Below are 21,615 nucleotides of genomic sequence, written 5' to 3' on the forward strand. Positions count from 1 at the left end.
ATCAAGAACTAGAAAATTCTTTCCTTCTAAAAGTTAAACAAGGGGAAAAGGAAGAAAACAAACAATCCACATCACATAGCCGTAAAGGAAAATATTATTCAGAATCCTACCAAGAAAATAATCAAAAAGCCATATGGGGTCTACTGTCAGTATAAGCATCTCTAAAGGTTTCTGGATGACCACAGCTGCAGAAGCCTTTTCATTCCAGATGGACCATACTCCTATTTAAACTCTGCTTCTGTTGTAAGCATGTTTTGTTTTCCTCAGCAGAGACAGAGGAACGCTGAGAATCTATCTTTGCACCTCCTACCATCTGAGCAATTGTGAGTTAAGGACTGTTACCTGTGTTAGAAAGAGGACATCCTGAAAAAGGAAATCATGAATTTAACAAGTCCAAGTGACTCTAGCCTTTTCTCCCCAGCTGTCTCTTAAGAAAACACAAAAACCTGCAAAAATACTTCAATAACTTCTCCATGCACTTCATCACTACAGCAAAATGTGCAAAACATCGTTAACTGTTTCAGACTGGTTATTGTTACATCTACTGCTTATTCTGCTAATTACAGCATTTCTGCATTCCCCTTGGGTTTGCATCTACCTGGTGAAATTTCAGTGCTGTTTTGACGTGTATTTTTTTTTTCCATTTCTTGTATATGATGCCAGTACACCAGGATCATAACTAGGCCCCTTTAGATCAACCAGAATTTAAGCAGTATTTAGGGTACACAACAAATCATTTCTGAAGTAATCCTATCCAAGTTCCTCTTCAAACATCTCCAGTTAGAGTGAAACATTTAAATTAGTAGCTAACAATACTAATATTTTTCTAATCATTTCCATCCACTAGTGACTTATCTTATCTGAGTAAATTTTGCTTGGTTATAAAAGCCCATTAAAGCTGTCCAACTGAATATTGTTTTCAATGGCAACAAGGTAATTTTCTGTAGAACTAAGAACTGGGGTGCTGGGCAGGCGGGAACTACACTAATTTTCACTTTAATTCACTAAAATAGATGAAAATGAGAAGTGTTTTGACAGCAAGGTAAATCTAACAATCATCAAACTATTTGTCCCAAATAACTTACAGAAGGTCTTTACACACTGAATATACAGCCCATTCTTTCTACCTTCCCCTTTTTAACACTGTTTTCCTGCCTCTGGGAACTACTTTCCACAGACCCTGAAGATGGAACTCTGTAGTCTTTCATTCACCTTGCTCACCGGAAATTCTGATTCAATTTCTTTGAAATTAAAATAATGGTGTCACCATAAGAAAGAATATTCAAAGCAATAATTAAGAATAAATTCAGTCGAGGGGGATGGGATTGTGTGTGTAATACCTATCAGGTATTTGAGAGAGCTTCATTTGTAATACCACAAAGTCACTGGAATGGGTCTCAGGAGGTCACAGGTGCAACCTGTGCACAGAGATCCCTGAAATCAGACCAGGCCATTTGATGTGCCTCTGAACAGTCTTGAAACTGGAATCCAGTAGGTGGATAGACACCAAGAGAAAAAACAACAAATTAAAACCCTCCCACCTCTGCTCCACAGTTTACTTCTGTTCAGATATAGCATAGATGTTCTTTCAGCTTAACTCTGAATTTACTGCTCTGCCACCACACTCCTCTCTCCTGTTCTGAACAGTCATAGGGCCTACCAAACATGAGTGCTGCACAGAAACTGAAATGTCTGGCACATTCCACCTGAGACAAAGCTGCTGCTTGAAATATGGAAGCCTTTGTCAAGAAGGCAGTGGACATCTGCAGAGGGACAGAGAGCAAATGGTAGCCGGGTGTCCAGATCGGTGCTTTGTGCCGTGGGTGATCCTCCCTTCGCACGCACAGCACATCTACCAGAACAATGCCCTGGCAGCACAGCAAAGAGACCACACTGAAAGATCTGGCCCAGCCTGATTTGAAACAAGAAAAATCACAAAACAATAGAAAAACACAATTTCAAAGTAAAACTCTAACTTAGAAAAATAAAAATGTGAGAGTGAAATAACCGTAGTTATACCATTATTGCTGTAAAATTGAAAGCAGATTTGCATTTCAAGAAATATCAAATATCAACATTGTAATAGAAAGAAAAATAAAGCTTTTTTTTGTCTTGTTCCAAGTATTTTGTGCTGTCTGCTTTTATTTGCTCTTTATGCAAACTAAGAACTGCCAAGAAGTCAATCATTTCACAACCCTTCTCTATAAACAGATTTGTTTAAACAAAAGAGCAGATTGCAATAAATAACTGCTATAATCACCCTTCCTCTTCATTTTTATTAGGATTTCTTTATTAATATGTGTATGCTGAACACATCAGTATTCAGTTACAGTACAGACTTTACCTATTTTTCCAATCCATTCTTTCCATTGACAGGACTATGCTCACTATTTACAAAACTTCTTTGTAGACATTTTACTTATTTCACAGTTCATTAACCTTCAAACAGCACACCTGCCAGTTTGCAGGTGTGTTATCTAAAGCAATGATACACTAAGTGCTAAAGTATGTTTGTGTCAGAAATGCTTATGAAATAAATGTTTTTCTCCACTGAGCTACCCAGCTGAGTTGAATTTATTTGCATCAATCTATAATAAGCTTTTTTCCTGATGCTAAGTGCAGTAGTTGAGCACCAGTCACTGCAAATATGCACAAAAAAGAATCAAACTGTACAGTCTGCCACTTTTTAAGTATACAAATGGCAGTGTTTAATATTTTTAAATAATTGAAAAGGATCATTCACTCTTCTTTCCTTCTGCAGTAACACTACAAGGCTTCATTTAAAAATAAACATCTTTTAACAGCTTTTTCACACAGCAGGGAAAACCTCATCAAGTGTTGTATTCTCCCTTTTAACAATTCTCCATGGAGCACAGTGACATTTTCAGTTTTCTATAGCTGGACTAGCCTTACATTGGCTCATTTTTATCTGACCTCAGGGTTTTCACATCATTAATAAAGAGATAATCAAAATAAAGGGTATATACATTAGGGTAGGAAAAGTTTGCATAGTTTGGCACTATTATCATATATAACCTTAAAAATGGAACAAAATGAAATGCACGTAGCAGAGGTGGTGAACCTTCTAAGCACTGCTTCCAAACATTTTCCTACTGGCAGTAAACCATTTTCAGACCTCCCAACTCTGGCCACCGTGATAGTTACTGCTGTACAGGGTTTATTTCTTTTTGTTTCAGCTGTCAATAAAAACTTCAAGTGATAGCTTTTTAAGTCAACTAAACATATTTAAATCAAAACAAAACACTGACATCACTGGGACAACAAAAACACAGTGCCAAAAGAACACTGTGTTTAGATTCTAGGCTTGGTTACCAATGGTTTAAACTTTCTCACATTATGTCACAAAGTGCCATTGCACCTGAAACCTGATCAAAAATTTATCCAAAAAATTCAAGTGCCCTCTTATTTCTGAAGATTTGGTATAACACATGTAAGCCAACTAAATCTGCTAGTCATGCCTCAATAGTAGTCAGTATTCCTCAGGATGAAGATCATAATAACTCTGCTTACACTTCATTTCTTACTGTTGAAACCAGCTGTGTAAGCTAGAGCTCAAACTTAAACTACACTTTTAAAGCAGTAATCTTTTCTGAGCTAATTGTGTTAAGACATCATGAAAATTCCAAACATGAAATTATACCCCAAAAAAATCCATTCTACTAAATAACAAACACTGGTAGAATTTGGCAACAAATAGAGGGAAACAAATAAACTTCCAGGGCTACATGAACTACAGAAAAACTGTCATTAATATTAACATATTCCTTCAAAGCCTCATGCCCTGTCAGACTTGGCTTGTGAGAGCCATGTAGGTAGGTGGAAGGCTGGCTATCAAGTGGAATCAGGACACTCCAGCAGAACCAGTATTGCATCCCAGGGGTCAATAATGTATCCAGTCCTGTTCCATGGCTTCATCAATGATCTGGAGGATGGGGTAGGGTGCAGCCTTAGTGTGCTGTGGGAAAAACATGAAAAGGGCAGCTGAGACACCAGAGGGTTTTGCTGCTGTTCAGAGGGACCTTGACAAAGTGGAGAAATGTGCTGACATGATCCTCATGGAGCTCAGGGAAAGGAAATGTAAAGTCCTGAACCAGGAAAGGAACACCACCAAGCACCTGCATGTGCTGGAGTCCACTCAGCTGGAAAGCAGCTTTGCAGAAAAGGACCTCAGGGTCCTGGTGGTCACAATGGTGAACACCAGCAATGTGGCCCTGCAGGGACACACTAACAGCACCCTGGGCTCATTAGGAAGGGTACTGCCAAAAGGTTTAGGGAGGTGATCCCTCCCCTCTATCATCATTGCTCAGGCCACACCTCAGATACCATGTCCAGTTCTGGGCATACTGGAGACAGCCCAGGGAAAGGCCATAAAGAAACTAAAGGATTAGCTGTATTAAAGCATTGAAACATCTCTCATATGACAAAAGCCTGAGAGAGCTGAACTGTTTAGCCTAGAAAAGTGAATAGGGCATCTTATCACTGTGTATAAATGTCTGAAGGAAGGCTGTAAAGATGGAACCAGACTCTTCAGTGTTGCCCAGTGAGAGGACAAGACACAATGGGCACAAAGTGAAACACAGGGGGTTCTCTCTGAACATTGGAAGCACTCACGCTGACCCATGTGGCCCAAAGAGGTTGTAGAGTCCAACAACCAAAGAAGTGTTAATGCCTTGAGATATTCAAGAGACATCTGGATATGGTCCTGGACAGCTGGCTCTAGGTGGCCTTGCTCGAGCAGGGATGTTGGACCAGATGAGCTCCAGAGCTCCCTTCCACCCTGAACCTTTACATGATTCTGTGAACCACATCCCACTCCATCATACACAGCTGCTTCAGCAAAACCTGAGGATAACCTGCAGAGTATCATTAAGCTAAATAATAATAAAAGGCTTCTTTATGAAATAACTGAGAGCCTGTGGAGGGTTTCTTTTATTACAGGATTTACTATGCTAATTTAATTACAACAAGGTGATTACAAAGTAATCCTATTTAGGCAGGAAGTTGACACTGCAACTTTGAATACCTTACTCAGCACAGGATTAGAGCTGCCTTTTGATGGTTACTTTCACCTCCAGAAAGAAGCACTTCAAGGCAAGTTATAAACATGTTTTAGGACACAAAATTGTACAAATACTATTCTAAAAAGAGACAATGTAGACACTCTGGAAGAAAGGAGTGTGGCTTAATGCAGGCCCAAATGTTATTAGCTTTCCTCATCTGGGAATGACCAACAACAATAGCTTGTACAGTACAGAATTCCTTCCCTAATGACTTCCACCTGCTGGAGGGCTGCCATTTGCCCTGCATCCCCCTGCAGCTGCTTTCCCATCTGCTGCTGGAAGCCATTGCCCTCCCTTTAGATAAGACCTGAGCCTGGAGATAGATGATACAGCTGCTCTAAGCAACCAAAATCTTTTCCCAATTCGCAGAAAACCAGACCTGCTGTGTCTAGAAGCACTGCTGGATTGCTACCACAGCACAGTCTAGGCCTGATCATGTAAAAGGTTCAAGCTCAACAGCCATGTGCAGAAACTGAGAAGAGGAATTAGATACCTTGCAGAAGACAATTGTTTCTCCACCAGGACTGCAAAATCCCAGCAGCCCTTCATCAAGAACACTGTAATTCAGTTCTTTTTAACATCTTTGGCCCATCAGCCAGCAGGAAGATTGTAACAAACTGAATACAAACCCTGATAAGGGATTAGGAAGTCAAATCAGTGGAGAACCAGTGGAATTCATCACCATCCTCAGCAGGGCGACAGGTTTGCACAGCCCAGGATTTAACATACACAGTCTTTCCTACTCAAATGTTAAACTGAGGTCACGGAAATTGCTGGAGTTTTTATCCTTGTTCTGTTATGATTATTTTGTATTATACACATATGCTGGTTGGCCCATTAAACACAAGCTAGAAATTCCAGATTTCATCTGTATCTTCTTAGTGTGCAGAGCACAAGACATACAGCAAAAAGGGATGACCAGAATCTTAGAAATATTTATTTCCTGTTTCTACAAGAAGGATGAGTTTAAGCCATTTTTTTTCCTAGAGCTTTACTAGCCAAACATTTGAAACATTCTATAAGATCCCTGTATACCTTAAATAATATACTTCTCTAAATAGAAACTATTTACACTGTACAACTAAATGCCACAGGTATTTGTTTCCTGAAAGAAGCAAACACATTACAAATAAAATCAAGATGCTTTAATAGCAATCAATCTAATCAGCATTGTGTGCTCCAAGCCTATGAAGTTTTTCAAAACACCAGGAAAATAGTTAATCAACATTCTAAACTCTGGACTTACACATTCCCTTAAACGTGACAACCATCTCAAATGGGTATTCCATAACTCACATTTTTATGGTCTGATTTTGTAGATAAATAAACAATTAGTACACTGCTCTGTTTTAAAGAATAAAATTATTCATATTTTAAAGTACACATTGACTGCACTTAAAAAAAATAACCAGAGATTAATAATGTGCACCTTTTAGCAGATCCCTTAAAACTACATCAGTAGCTTCACCCTTCAGAACAGAAATACACAGAAGAAGCAACAACCAGAGCAACCAAAAGAGCAGCTCAGTCACCAAACAGATGAGGAAACAGGTCATGATATCACAACAATCAAGTCATGAAGGTCCACTTCCCCCCATTGAAGCCTATGAGAATTAGGCACAAACATTTCCTTAAAAGGCAATCATTAGCACTTCTAAAAAAGTTCTAGAATGAGAGCTGGTGTACTACCAAAATTAGATATACATCAAATACATTGGCATTTAAATTGCTTTAAATTATTTATTATTCTTTAACAACTTTCCTGCCACACAGACTTGAATCAAACACATCCAAACCTTGATACTGGCCATGAACTCAGTATTTCTATTGCATTTCATGATTAGGAGATACAATACCTCTGTCTGAAGTATGGCAGCTCTCTGTTCTTTGGCAGTAAGGGACTCTTTAAGCACTTCAATGTGTTGCTTGCAATCTGAATTCTGATTGCTGAGGGTTTCAAGCTTAGTTTGTAAGGCAAGAAGTTCTGATTCTTTCTTTGAGAGTTCTTGTTTCAGTTGATCAATCTGCAGCGGGGGGAAAAAGTTAGGTCATTAATTTTGTCTCCAACTCATGGCTCCGCTGGAAATCTGAAAGGTGTGAATGACCATGATATAATAAATCAGACACCTGTGAATTCTGGAAGAGAATTAAGGTTCAGACTTTTTACACTCACACCTTGAATTTTGTTTCTTGCAATTTAATGCGCTCTGTCTCAAGAATGAATGCCCTGTTGTTGCTGAAGTTAAAAGCAAACTCCTAAAGATTATACCTGATGATTTGGCCTATAAATTCACCACGGACCTCACTTAAGTTCAAAGGCATGTATCCCATGTGAGGCAAGTCTGGCAGGACAGCAAAAATGCATAGGGAAAAAAGTGTTCATAAAAGTATCAATTCAATCCTTCCAATAGCATGATTCCCATGACTTATCACTGGCCAGAGAGAATCAGGAATTTTTTAGGAGTCTGAAAAAGAAAAACCAGGCATCTCAGAAAGGAGAGGAAAACAAAATAGTGGACTTTTAACCTTACTCCTCTTGCAAATTTTTTGCTGCCTACCATCCCCACCTCCTATTTTTCTCCCTGGCAGTTCACATGGAATTCTCAGGTAGTAGAAAAACCAAGCCAAGAAGACTAACTTAAGAGAAGTCTGGGGAAAACATTATAAAAAAGTTCCACACAATGAAAGGGCTGAGAGATTATAAAAGCTTATCCCAGAGGAAACAGCAGAAACACAATACTAAGACAGAGCTTCTGAATTTAAGTGAATTTAAGGTTCATCAGTAAATGTCATGGAATTGTGATTACTCTCCTCATTCCACAATGATAAATGGGAAGAATAGCCACAGAACACAAAATTGTAGTGGATTTGAAATATATGAATCAGAGCAAAGCACTGGACTATATACAGAACGATTTGTATAGGTGAAAGGATGGTGAATTAGGTGGCATATAACTACTCCTAAATTCTTGTGGTATAACACTGGCCACCGGATGAATCCAGATACATCACCTCATGAGAACTATCTGAAATAAAATGCCTCACTGCATCTGCATAACTCAGAGAAATCACTTCCTTTATATGAACAGCTCTTTTCTATGTCCCAACAGACATTTGGGATACAAGAAACCGAGAAGTGGTAGATGGGAGATGATTCAAAAATCCCCAGGAAAAAAAAAACAGCCATGAGTTGATGCTACTCAACCACATTCCAAAGATTCACATACTAAAACATTTCACAAATTCTGTGTTGTATGGGACGGGAAATACTCACTGCTAATAAAAATGCTTCTATTTTGTTTTACATTGCAAGTGCTTATTCATTGCACATTACAAACTAAATTTAAAAACAATGATTCTTCCAACTACAGTCTATATGCATGTCTTAATAGATTTATTCCTTATTTCTTTGTATAAATCCCAGTACGTTTCCATTGTTGTTTAAGGTGCTCAGATCGTCACCTATGAGCTACTGCATGAATTGAAGAATCTACCCTGGCACTAAAAAAAAAATCACCTTTATCAAAATAAGAAAAGAAGCGTACAGAAAACAGGCATGAGGAAAGAATACAACTAAAAGATGCTAAAGAAACCTTCTCTGGAATGCAAAACCACCCTCCTCCATCCCTTGCCAGAGCAGGTAAGCAAGTATGGCAACCAAGAGAAAACGGATAGGAAATGAAGCAATGGGAAAATCTGTCTATGAGACACACAGACAAAACTAGGCAGGGTCTGCAGCCAATCTGAGTTACATCATAGGCTTTATATGAGACACACACAAACATCACAGATGCTTCATCTCTTCTAGAAACTCTTCCCCCTTCTCTCTATGACACAACCCACACCTGAGAAATAATAAAAAAAAATTAAAAGGCATTGCTTTCGTTGCAGGTGTGCTCTTTGTGTTTAAGAGACAGAATCTGTTTAGTGTAAAGTTCTGGTGACAAGATCTACAAATTGTCAGAAGTTTAAAAATGTGTCACAGCTCACAAATAAAAACAAAAAAAAATAAGAGTTAAAACACAAACCAAACACAAAATGATCGTTGAATAGTATTTATTTGCTAATGTATTTTTAAAATAAAGTATCATGGTGAAAAAGTACTAAAATTCCCACTTTAAAATTTTAAAAACTGTGACAAAAATAGAGAGGTATAATAAAAAATTATAAAACTTAAATATGGAGAAATTTTAGGCACAGGTATCCTCATTTTTTTAAAGTTCTGCAGTATCTCAGTGTGTGAAAAAACTAATTAAACATGACATGAAATAGATTGCTGCCTCTAGCAGATATGCAAACATTTTTGCTGTATCTCAAGTGATGTGGAAGACCAACTGTCATGATTCAGTGAAACCCCATTATCTCATGTAATACAACAAAAACATTTTGACTTCATAAGGACTAAAATGAAGTTAACCTTCAAGTGCTATAGCATCCTATAAGTGCTGTAGCATCAAAAAACTCCAGGTTCGTCCTCTGACCTTCCCACTATCTGACATATTTCATGTGTGCAATTTGCCTATCACAGCTTTTTCAACATTGCCCAATATGATCTTGCTTCACCTCCTTTCCTGAAACCCTAATTCATTTTTCTTCCTTTTCAATTTACTGTCACCTCCCATAATTTCAGTTCTTTAGAACCCATTAATTTTCCATTTCCAGAAAACCATTATGGGTGTTGTTCTGTTATTTTTACACACCAAATTCTTGTATGACATTATGCAGAGTAACCAGAAAACAAAGGGGAAAAAAAAATCAGAGCTTTTCCTCCCAATATTTCATATTAAAATTAATGGACTAAATCTTTAAGTAAATAATTCTGTTAAATGAATCTATGCTGATTAATGCATCAAAGGATTTGGTCTGATGCAACAATGACAACTGCTTTTTAAAGTGAAGGATTTAAGAGAAGGAAAAGAAGTAGCAGTGCCAATGATGTGCCTCCATACAGTAGAACCTACAAGTCTATCAGATTCTGCAGATTATGTTGGTAAAGGTCTGGTTTTAAACTGGTTGTTAAATTTCCAAGCCTACCCAAAAAAAAAAAAAAAAAAAAAAAAAGCTGCAGTTCTTTCCCTGTTTCCTGTTTTGGTTTGTAGTGTTTTGGGTTGGTTTTTTTCCTACAGGATCTCCTAGAACTTGCATGTCTGCTTCATTCAGTATGGAAAGTTCTTACATGCAGACATTAATCACAGAGCACCTTATTACTGCTTTATCAAAACTCATCTTACTAGTAATTTGGTGAAATTGTACTAATCCACCACTAGATTTTCATACCCATTCCAGTGGATAGCATGAGAGTTCTAATACTTAAAGGATTACTTAATGCCAAGGGCAAAGTCACACCTGAAACAAAATGCATCTGTGTACATTTAACTACGTGGTTCAGAGCCAAAGGATGAAGTCTTCCAAAGCAGAAATTATTATTAAAAGTATGTATCATCCTATATGTTTTATTCATATTCTCAACTAAGATATTTGAAGGTGCAGATCTCTTGCTCATATAATCTTTAAGACCTGCTTTGACAATTTCTGTATTATGTGAGTAATTACAAGTTTTCTCCCTTCAAAAACTGAGCAAGGAGAGGCCTTATCAAGTGGGCAAGAAAAAGAAATCTGAGCAAGTTTTCTTCCTCATTTTTACAACTTTTATTTAACTGCAAGTCACAATAAAGCCTATATATTTGGAAGGAGTGAATATCACTAAGAGATAGTTAAGAACATAAACACTTTCAAACATTCTCTGCCACTCATGTAAATAAATTGTATTTTCATTATTTGCCTTCATTTAACACCTTCGCATTTATTTAAATCACAAACAGATTGAAAACAAGTTATACTTTAAGAATAAATTAAAAGTATTAAGAGCTTCAAGCACCTCAGAAGAGTTTTGTACTGTTCTTTGCCATCAATCCTGCTTATCAGAATTTATCAATGATCTCAGGTTCCACAGATCAGTTCCAGCATGATCTGTTTGTTGACAGATCCATAAATACTTTTCCACCTTGAAAGGTTCTTAAATGAGAGGAAAAAATGTCATCTCCTGCTGTAAATCTTAATTTCAAGTGGAAGAAAAAGACCAGAGAAATAAAACAGCCAAAGCTTCATCAGAATGTGGCTTTTATCAAAGATCAGAAGGCTGTGACAAAACAAGGCATATTTAATACTCTCCTCATTCATCTACTTTCCGTGCTACAGAAATATACTGAAGCTTTTCCTCACAACAACGTCAGGAGATTGTTAAAGTTCTAGGCTTTGTACCTTATTTTTACCTCAACAGGTTTGTTGACATGCATTGGGAGTTCTGCTGTAAGTCACTAAAACTGAATTGCTTTTAAATTAATGATATTTAGGTTAGCAAAACAATTTTTCTGATGATAATGCTACTTCAGAGCCTTAGTTATTTTTCAGTAGCTTAAGAGCTACCTTTTTTCCAAAAGAAAAAAATATGTTCTTTCATTATTATTTTTTCTTAATAAATCTGGATTAATTCCATATGGGCACTAACACTTTCATTTCTTCTGTAGCAAAAACCCTCAAACAATGAACAAGCAATAATGTTTTGTGTTTGAAATCAGGAAATGTGTCACATCACTACATATTTACTACCTGCCCGTGGTCAACTCCTAATAGTCTATGTACAGTAATTTGAAATGAAAGGAACAAAGTCATTAAATTGCTAGAGGTGAAAATATGAGCAGAGTACAATTTGGTATCAGCTGTGAAACAAAAGTCCTTACTGCAAAACTACATCAAAAGCTAAAATCAAATAATTTTCATTTATTCAAAATGCTTCACTCCTTCATGTCCACTGATTATTATATAGTAGAGATTTACCAAAAGGAGACATGCAGCTTTTTGCATAGGAAATGGTCATGTCAAAACTTTCCTTTCCATTATTTAAACAGTCTTAATCTCTTTTATAAATAGATCTTACCTTATTTTTCATGAACTTTGAGTGACTCTTGTAAACTTCTATTTGTTTGATTTCTTCTTCTCGGTCCTCTGTATTCAGAACTCCATTTGTCTTTAACATCTGTATTTCATCTTCAAGATCTCTTATATTGCGCTCAAGTGAAGCTATTTTTGTATCCTAAGTTACAAAAAAGAGAGTATTGAAAATTATATGAGACAATATTAAAGAGTAACAGAAGCATGTCTGTCCTTGAGTGAATACCAAATAATGAGATAGCAAAAATAGATGGTACAAATAGAGAATGTGCATAAAACAGGAATAATTCTATAGGTTTTAGCTTAAAGAAATGCAGAATTCAGACCAGACCTCCTTCACCATTGTTGCACAGACTGTAGAAAACACATACTGGTCAAAATTCCATTGAATTCCTACACAGGGATGAAGGGAAAATAGCAGATGCCCTATTTTTCCACATATGTATGATAACAAAGCTTGTTATCATTAGAAACCATCTAGGCCTGGCTATTCTTCCAAGCCCTTAAACACCAAGTTTAGCCTAGAGACAGCAGTCCCTGTCTCTGCAGGGCAAAGGCCACTTCGTTGTGTGGCTCAGCCTGAGGCTCAGGTCCCTGCTCCTCTGGAGTTCTGCCTGCTCTCAAGAGGAGAAACATTGTGTCCTCACATATTTTTCCTTGACTAATCTAGCCACATCACTAAGAGGGGATTTAGCACTTTTTATTGTGAGTCCCAAGATAAACAAAACCACAACCACTAAAAATTTCTGCATCCCAGCCAATGACTGCCACGTGTGCCAGCACAGTGAAGTTTTTTTTGTTATTTCCAGTCATTTAGAAATTGGCTAAGTCCCTTTTGTGAGACTTAGAAAGATTACAAAAGTGATTACACAAACTTGTCACAATTTTCTGTTTGAAAGAACACTGCAGAATTACTCATTAGGAAATCTCTTCAACAACTTAAAGGATCAACCTCCCATAAAATATCAAAGACTGGATGAAGTTCTTGTTCCATTGTGATCAATATTAAATAAAAGAAAGAGATAAAAAAATAAAATTAAAAAAAAAAATCCGCCACAAAACAAACCAAGCTGATTCACTAAGACCAGGTTATTCAGTTAGAAGGCTAATTTGGGAAAAAAAACCACAAATTGAATTGGTCTTTTCACAAGGACAAGCTAAATTTGAATAACTGCAACTTTGTTCTTCTTGCTTTCTTTTAGATTGCCTAAAAAGAAGCAAAAACTCCAACTCCTGTAATAACTTCTTTCATAATAAAGCTAGGCAAGTGTAGCAATTTAAGACATGGGAGAGCCTGGATGAAGTTCCAAAAAGCATCTGAATTTTTGGTACTGAAGTACTGAAATAGAATCTCAGATTATTTTTGAAGACCACTGTTATAAATCCATATAGAACGAAAGCTAAGGACTAAGCAACGTCATTTACACGGCCTACTGTCACTCCTCTAACATTTTTGCGTTTATAGTGAACAATAAATCTCAAACTAAGAGAAGGGGTTTTTTTATTATTTTCTCATTCCAGCAAAAATTAATTTTAAAATTAATTTCAATTCTAAAACCAGGAAGTAAAATATTGAGATGGAATGAAAAACTGGAAAAATTCTCATTGAATCTTATCATTTAAAGAAATTGCACAAAAGGCAAAACACTGCAAGAAAAGATACAGAAGTATTGAAAAGCTCTCAAGACTTAAAAACAACACAAAAAATAATTGTAGATGTCACAGATACTATAATCAATTCAGCTTGGTCCATTAGACTTCATTTCAGAAATATTTTCCTTCTATTTTTAAAGATAAAAGCAAAACCTAAGCTTTGCTACACTTTGGAATGATTTTGCAATGAAATATATTAATACTTACATGCCCTGTTATGACATGACATCTGGCAATAGTCTTCATCAAACCTCCCCACCTAAGTCTGTAAGAGTCTGCCTTTTTGTACTGCCTTTGTGTTTTACGTGTTTGCAAATATAATATGGCAGAAACAACTTTTAGCACAGCCTGCTACACTCTTTAGAAGTTTTATACATCACAGAATAACATTCAAACTCTATGAGAAATATCTAAAGTAATGTGTGGAAGCATTTTCTGTATTTCTGCTTCATCAAAAAATTGAAATCTCAGAGGAAAAGTTTATTTTTAATATCAATCTCCACATACTGTGATTAGAGATGGGTATTCTCCTATCTCATGAAAAATTGTCACTAAGTTTTACATTAACTTTTTATTGAAACAGAAGCCAGAAATTTCACAGATTTTGTGAAGGTCAAAGGTACTGTTCCCTATTGCAGGCTGGCTTGCCCAGGAAAAACCTTACAGGTTTCCTGCCTGAGCAACAGCTGGAAAGTGAGGAACTTTGTAGGTCAAAAATAACACAGAGAGCCCAGAGTTCCCAGTGGGTGCTGCCACACAGGAGCTGGGCTGACTTACAGGGTACATAGAAAGCTAGGTAGCTTTGCATTTGCCAAAAGTTTTGACACATTCCCATAAAAATCTTCTGATTCAGCTGAATCAGCATTTTCCCACATAAAATTTCAATTGGAAAACTTTCAACCAGTCTTGTTGGGGCACAGGCTCTGGCAAGCTTTCAGAAACTGAAATGGGAACAGATGCAGATTTCCTTCAAACCTCTAAGATTTATCCCCATTAGCAACACTCTGAAAAACTACATGGGTCTGTGTTGAATCACAACGAAGATTCCTTTGCAATAATATTAAGGAAGCAGCTTAGTATTAAATGGTACTAATAATCATCTTCTGAGCTCTGAAACAATACAGCATTTGTTCTGATTTTTTCAGTCAGACCCTCTAAATCTGTTAAAAGACATAAGATCATGTAGCAGGATTTGTGATAGAGATCAGGGCACTCACCCTAATCTATCCCCTCCTTCCAGCAGTAACCAATACTTCTTCCTTATCTCCTTTATTAGAATAGTGCTGCAGATATTCTGTGAGAGGTTAGGGCTATTTAGGTTTCTGCTGGCTGGACCTAGCAGAAACCCTCCTCTTTTGGAATGTGGAAAAATTAGTAAAACAATATTTAACAATGGAAAAAAATTAACAAGTGAGCTTCCCCAATGATGTTTCACAAATCATATCAGTCCTTACAAGAGTCCAATAGTACATTTCCTGAAAACTGAGGGGCAGGAAAAGGGCAAATCATTTGTAAATAACCACAGAATCACAGAATATTCTGAGCTGGAAGGGACCCACAAGGATCATCAAGTCCAACCCTATATAATACAGCATTCCAGCCTGTCTTACTCTGAAAGGAAAAGTAAGGAAATGCTACTGTTCATCATTTGAGATACATAATAAATTTAAATTATGTCTGCAAAATTTTGCTCATAGGGCATTCAACAAGCAATCAGAAGGAAATATTTGAAACTTCACATTTAATAAAGCTTGAATTTAAACACACTTATGTACACAGGCTGTCAACAGACCATACACAACTACCCTTATTGTATGAACTTTTACTTTGTCACTTTAATGCAGAGAACATTCAGGTTTATCCTTGAAGATAAGGGAGGTTAAAGTTCATGCAATCTTAAGAATAGAGTATGTTGCACTGCAAACTCACATACACACTCCTCTAGAACCAAACCCATACCTGAAATATCACAGCTGGATCAACACATAAAGATGGCTCTTTCTGCAAGTAAGGTAAACCACAAATATTTTCATTTACTTTACATCTTACATTTATAAAGACTTTATAGTTGCTAGACTCCACATATTTTTCAATATCTTATTCTTAAGATAAAATCTAGCCCATACCTGTAGGCAATTCCTGATTTTCTCTCCCAAGTAACTGTTTTAGTGACGATAGAATTAGGCCATAGCAACATGTAATGGCTGTGCTGGAAGCAGCATTTAAAGGTCACTAATCCAACCCCTGCCATGGTCAGGGACACCTTCCACTCTCCCAGGTTGCTCCAAGCCCCATCTAACGTGGCTGGGAACACCCTCAGGGAAAGGACATCCACAGCCTCTCTGGGCAACCTGTGCCAGGGCCTCACCACACTCATAAAAAATTACTTTTCTTCGTATGTCCAATCTAAATTTGTCCTATTTCAGTTTAAAACTGTTGTTCTTTGTCGTGTCACAGCAGGCCCTACTGGAAGGTCTGTCCCCATCTTTCCTATCTGCCCCCTTTTCAGTACTGAGAGGCTCCCAGGCCACTGAGGATCCTTCTCTTGTGTTCAGCCCCAGCGCTGCCAGCCTGGAGCTGCTCCAAGAGCCCTCTGATCTTTGCTGTGCCTCTCCTCTGCACCTGCTCCAGCTGGCCCATGGCTCCTCTGTCCCGTGGAGCCCAGAACAGAAGGCAGCACTCCAGCTGGGGCCTCATCAGAGAAGAGCAAGTTTTGACCCAATCCACATGCTCAGGAGTATTTATCATAAAATCAAGTGAAAATTGTGTTTCCTTTTAATCTTTTTTATTATACTAATAGGTGTTAATCAATATTGAATATCACTGATATTCAGAATACACTCAAAGATATCAGTCATCTGGCATTTGCAAAATATGCAAGGAACCACGCAGAGGTGCAATTGCAATTGAAGGAAAGGATTTCTATGTACCACTTTTATTTTACACTTAAATAGACTAAGATTTAGGTTTGAGAGGAAAAAATGCAGTTTAATCACATATATCCAAAGTCACAAAATCAACCACTGCATCAAAACTAGACTAGTTTGATGGAATAATAGGATCACGTGGGAGAGGGAAGCATCCTGTCCTCCCTTAGTTTTGTGACTCCACTTTCCAAGAAAAATGGTTTCTGGAGAATAAGATCAATTTCAGAAAAGAGAATTAAGAGTGTAGTGAGAAAAAATGCAGCAAAAGACCTGGGACTTCTGGAAGCAAATGTGTCCATGAAGCAAAACCAGAAAGTTAGGAAAGAACAGCCTGTTCAATGCATCTGAAAAAACAATAGATATCTGGAAAGGAATAAATAAGGCAAGAAAAACAGGAGTCAAGACATAGGATGTGAATTTTCCATCTTTTTTTGTTTGCCCTTTTTTTATTTTGCATGAATATACAGGAGATAAACACTGGTCAATAAGACAGCAGTTATGCAGAAAATGCAATTGCTGTAAGAATAAGCAATTACTTGCAAAGCTTTAGAGAGAAATGAAGAAGATGGCAGGACACAGTACAGAAGATGTGTAGGACAAATAAACCAAGGAGAGGATGGGTAAGAGAAATGGGAATATTTGATTGGATGAAAGGGAGTACAGGCTGGGAAAAGGGACAGAAAGAATTCAGCAGTGGCAAGGAGCAGAAGAAAAGCACAGAGAGAATAGAAGGATTTATGAAGGAGGGAAAGCTGCATCCTAGCAGAGCCTGGGGGAGCCATGGAAGGCACTCAGACAAAAGCTAAAGTGGTGAGGGGCTGGAAAGGGCTGGGTGTGGTGAAGAGAAATGCAAACTGCTTGGAGTCTCTGCATGGGGGAGTGGATGGCCTGAGTCTGCCATATTACAGCTAATCCTCTCCCTCCTTCTACCCTCAACATTGTAGAGAAACAATTCCTTCAATGCTTGATCATTCAAAACAAATGTCTCACATTTTTTTTCAAAACAAATGCTGTCTGGATTAAGACAAATTTACTTGAAAACATTCCAAATCTGGAACTTGTAATGAAAATTGCTGTTTAATCATGTGGATTTCAACATCTTACATTTGTCCCTTTTTCTTTTCAATATTAGGATTAATTTAGACAGCCCTAAAGGGGCGTGTGCTCATAGGGACAGAAAGAACTGGGTGCCTCAGAGGCAAAAAGCAGCTTTGGATCAGTACTCCAGCAACAGGACTGCAGCCTCACTCCCAACAAACAAAAGCCCTCACTATAAAGATCTGATTTTTAAAAGAGGAACATTGTACCACACCCACCTCTCCTGGGAATAAAACAGAAAACACTTCAGTGTCCTCAGGGACAGACACTGTCAGGAGCAACTACAGACATCACGTCCTGTACCCCACATCCCTGTTCTTCTCAAATACTTTTGGTACAGGAACTGAAAATTAATTTCAACATGTCCTTTACATTGTTATAAAATGCACATAAAAAGTTATACATTGTTCTAACACATTGCTTTTGTAACCCAAAACTTTTAAATTTATAATTCTGAATATTAGTAGAAAAACAAAGTTTCCCAGCCAGTATCTTACTTGCCCATTTACTTAGGGTAATGAGTAACTGCAAAAACATAGATTTCATAAAAAAGACTTCTGAACTAATGTCCAAAGCAAATACACATCCAAAAATGGAGTTCTGTAATCAATGTACCCTCTTTGTTACTCATATAATCCAAACTAATTATTATCTATTAAAAGACAGATACTGTATTTATAAAGTCCTGCTGTTGTTTTAACTGTGTGTTTACCACAATGTTCAGACATGCTGAGCTCATTTTCTCACAACAGAAGTCACAGGCAAAATGAGGCCTTTAATTTGCACTTCCTTTTAAGACTGAAATGAAAGACCATCATTAATGAATTTCAGGCAGCATTGCCAACTCACAAATTATCTCAAGTCTCATGGTATTTCTCTTAAAGATGAACATTCCGAACTCATAGAATTATGCAAAAATATCAGTTTTCACTTTTTAAATTACTATTTTTATTCTTTGTTATTGTGGAGGAAAAATCCACAACAATGTAGTAATATTATATATCAAAAAGAGTAAGCTAGAGTCAGGACTAAGAGACCAGTTTCATCACATTTTGTCATATCTGCTGATGAAACTAGTATTTTCTTTAGGTTGGCTGTAAAATTATGGCCTAAAAACAACCAACATAAGAAATGGTTTTAAAGTTTGAGGAGGAAAACATTTTACATTAGGCAGTTTATTCCATGCACTTTGGATCTCCTAAATCATGCACATACACACACCCCCCAGTCTTTTTAAAAAGTAATATTCTGTTCTCATTATTCAGCAATGCTACACTTTATTTTTTTTTTAATCGATTTTATTTAGAAAACAGACCAGGAGAAATAAATACTAATTATTACTAGCTACATAACAAAATTAAATGACATGGTAAAGGAAGCATTCGATAACTAAAGAGTAAAAGTCATAAATCAACACCCGGTAGGCAGCTGAGTGTCACAGCTGCTTCTTCACTCCTCCTCAGTGGGACGGGGGAGAGAACCAGAGGAGAAAAGTGGGAAAACCCATTGTTTGAGATAAAGCCAGTGTAATGTGTAAAGCAAAGCTGTGCATGCAAGCAAAGCAACATATGGAATTCATGCACTCCTTCCTTCCCATGGGCAGGTAGATGCCTGGCTGTTTTCAGGAGAGCAGGGCTTCATCAGGCACAAGAGTTATTTGGGAAGACAAATGCCGTGACTCTGAATGTCCTGCCTTCAGTGTGCAGAGGCTGAGCACGACATGACAGTATGGATTATCCCTCTGGTGAATTTGGGTCAGCTGTCCCTGCTGTGCTCCCTCCCAGCCCCTTGCCCACCCCCACCCCACTTGCAGGGCGAGAAACTGGGAAAGCTTCGACTCTTTGTAAGCCCTGTTGGACAACAGCTAAAACATCAGCGTGTTATCAACACTGTTTTCAGTCTGACATTCAAAACACAGCACCACACAGGCTGCTACAGGGAAAATTAACTCCGTCCCAGCCATACCCAGTACACAACTTCAAGCTGTAAAAACAACACAGGGAAACATGCAAAGACCATACCTTCATTTCAATGACTGTTTGCAGAGCCTTCGTCTTTGCTGGCTCAGGCTGAAGTTGGGTTCTTCTATGCAATTCCTGTGGAGGGACACGATAGAAATAAGCTTGACGACTCATCTTCCCATTATTTTAACTGCTCACATGAACTAATTGCAACAAAATAAAAGTCTGATGACAAAAAAGCAGGTAATGCCAAGTGCTACAGGTGCTCCCCTGGCTGTAACCCCTCTGCCATCACTGCACTCCCTATCTTATGTTACAGTCAACTCTGACAGCACATGCGCTATTTCTGAAACCCCTTATCAATAATTAACGTCAAGTGTGACAACACAGCCAGGAATTTCTTAGTCCAGATACAATGCTGCTGCTGCTGCTGCTGCTTAAACACCCAAACTTTATTCAATTGTGCTACTAATTTAAAGACTGGCAAGTGTTAAATCCTTTTCTGCAGTTTCTCTCTAATTTTTCCTCTAATGTCTTAAATAAGAAATTTAAACACATTATATTCAAATTTGACATTTTAAGGATAATAATTATGTAGTGGGCTGGTGCAGCACACGCTACAGTAGCATTTCCATTTCAGTTTTCACATTTTCATACTGTTTTTTATGCATCTTAATAGACAGGCAAAAGAAAAATTGATTGTGTTATTTAAGACAAAGTTAACAGTACCAATACATACTGGTCTTTATAAAAACAACATTTAAAAAAAACCCCAAGAGTAGGAAGACAGCAGCACTCAGTCTCATGAAACCAGAGTTGTATCTTTCTACGATAAATCCCAACAAAAAACTCACATAATTACTTGGAAAAAATGTAATGAAGGTGTGACAAAACACTTAAATTTGAGTATTTGGTGATGATACTTATTCCCTTCCCATAAACCATCTGAGAATTTTATTAATAAAAAAACCTAAAACAGGACAGATAAAGTCCCATTTCCACTCCTTTGGAGTCCTTCTGCCCTAAAGGACAGGAGTGCCATCCTTGATGTCTTTATGTCCCGGTTCTCTCTACTGCAGTCCTCCACTTATACTCCTGAAATAACCTTCTAGCCATGAAAAAGACATTTATGCTTGAGGCCAAGGAGCCAAAGTCATTCACCTAGGTCTTGCCTACCTTACAATCCACAAGTTTAAAAGTCATAATTTTTTGTGCCACAAACTATCAATTAGTTTCTTCTTCTGTGTAGCAACAAACTGCTTATCCATGACTATGAGAAACAACTGTTTTCAAAGACTAAATAGTAGGAGTGATTTACTCTGTGTTATAAAACTGAAGTCTACTGATAATAAACATATTTATAAAATAGATTACAAAAATGTGACCTAATGTATTAAAATAACTGAGACATATTAGTACACCTAACACTAAGTGTGAATATTTTCTTATCAGATTAAATACATTGCAGGTACATGTACATATATTTAAACTACCATTAACAGATAACAGTGAATTATAATTTTGCTTTCATGCATTTTTCAGATGCTTAGGCATTTATGATTTTTTCTGTGTTTATTAAATAGTAGCTTTGATTAGACCTTTCTCCTCGGTTATTTTGTTTTTTAATTTAAATGCAACTCTCCACATAATAAAAAGAAAGAAATCTTTGCAATTCACCTATGCAAGGAATCTTTCAATCAACACCACCCATTTGTCTTAGATGAAATAAGTACTTTCACTGCACAAATGTTTTAAAAAATAAGACTATGTAATGAATTTGTCATACAGTTACACAAAAGAATAGTTGGCCGGTCATACCACTATCAGATCAGCAAAAATTACAGCTAATTCTAAGACCAGACTTTGCTCCCCAGGGCCATATAAACTGAGCTGGAATATAAACAGGATTCCACACATTGCCCAGGGAGACAAACCAGAGTTTCC

At 37.3% G+C, this 21,615-nt stretch overlaps 1 protein-coding gene across 13 annotated transcripts in view; it reads right to left on the reverse strand.

Annotated features, from left to right (window-relative positions):
* Window positions 1–21,615, reverse strand: part of ERC2 (ELKS/RAB6-interacting/CAST family member 2) — a 405,409-nt gene that overhangs the window by 303,148 nt on the left and 80,646 nt on the right. For all 13 annotated transcript variants that reach the window (XR_004499194.1, XR_004499195.1, XR_004499197.1 and 10 more), the window contains 3 exons: window positions 19,732–19,806; window positions 12,019–12,174; window positions 6,938–7,105 (listed from right to left, as the gene is read on the reverse strand). Coding sequence is in view for 1 of the 13 variants with exons in the window: in XM_033517444.1 (XP_033373335.1) it covers window positions 6,938–7,105; window positions 12,019–12,174; window positions 19,732–19,806 (399 nt within the window). In the remaining 12 variants the exon portion in view is untranslated. The remainder of the gene's footprint in view (window positions 1–6,937; window positions 7,106–12,018; window positions 12,175–19,731; window positions 19,807–21,615) is intronic.

This window comes from Parus major, chromosome 12, assembly GCF_001522545.3.
Source record: "Parus major isolate Abel chromosome 12, Parus_major1.1, whole genome shotgun sequence".
Taxonomy (NCBI): domain Eukaryota; kingdom Metazoa; phylum Chordata; class Aves; order Passeriformes; family Paridae; genus Parus; species Parus major.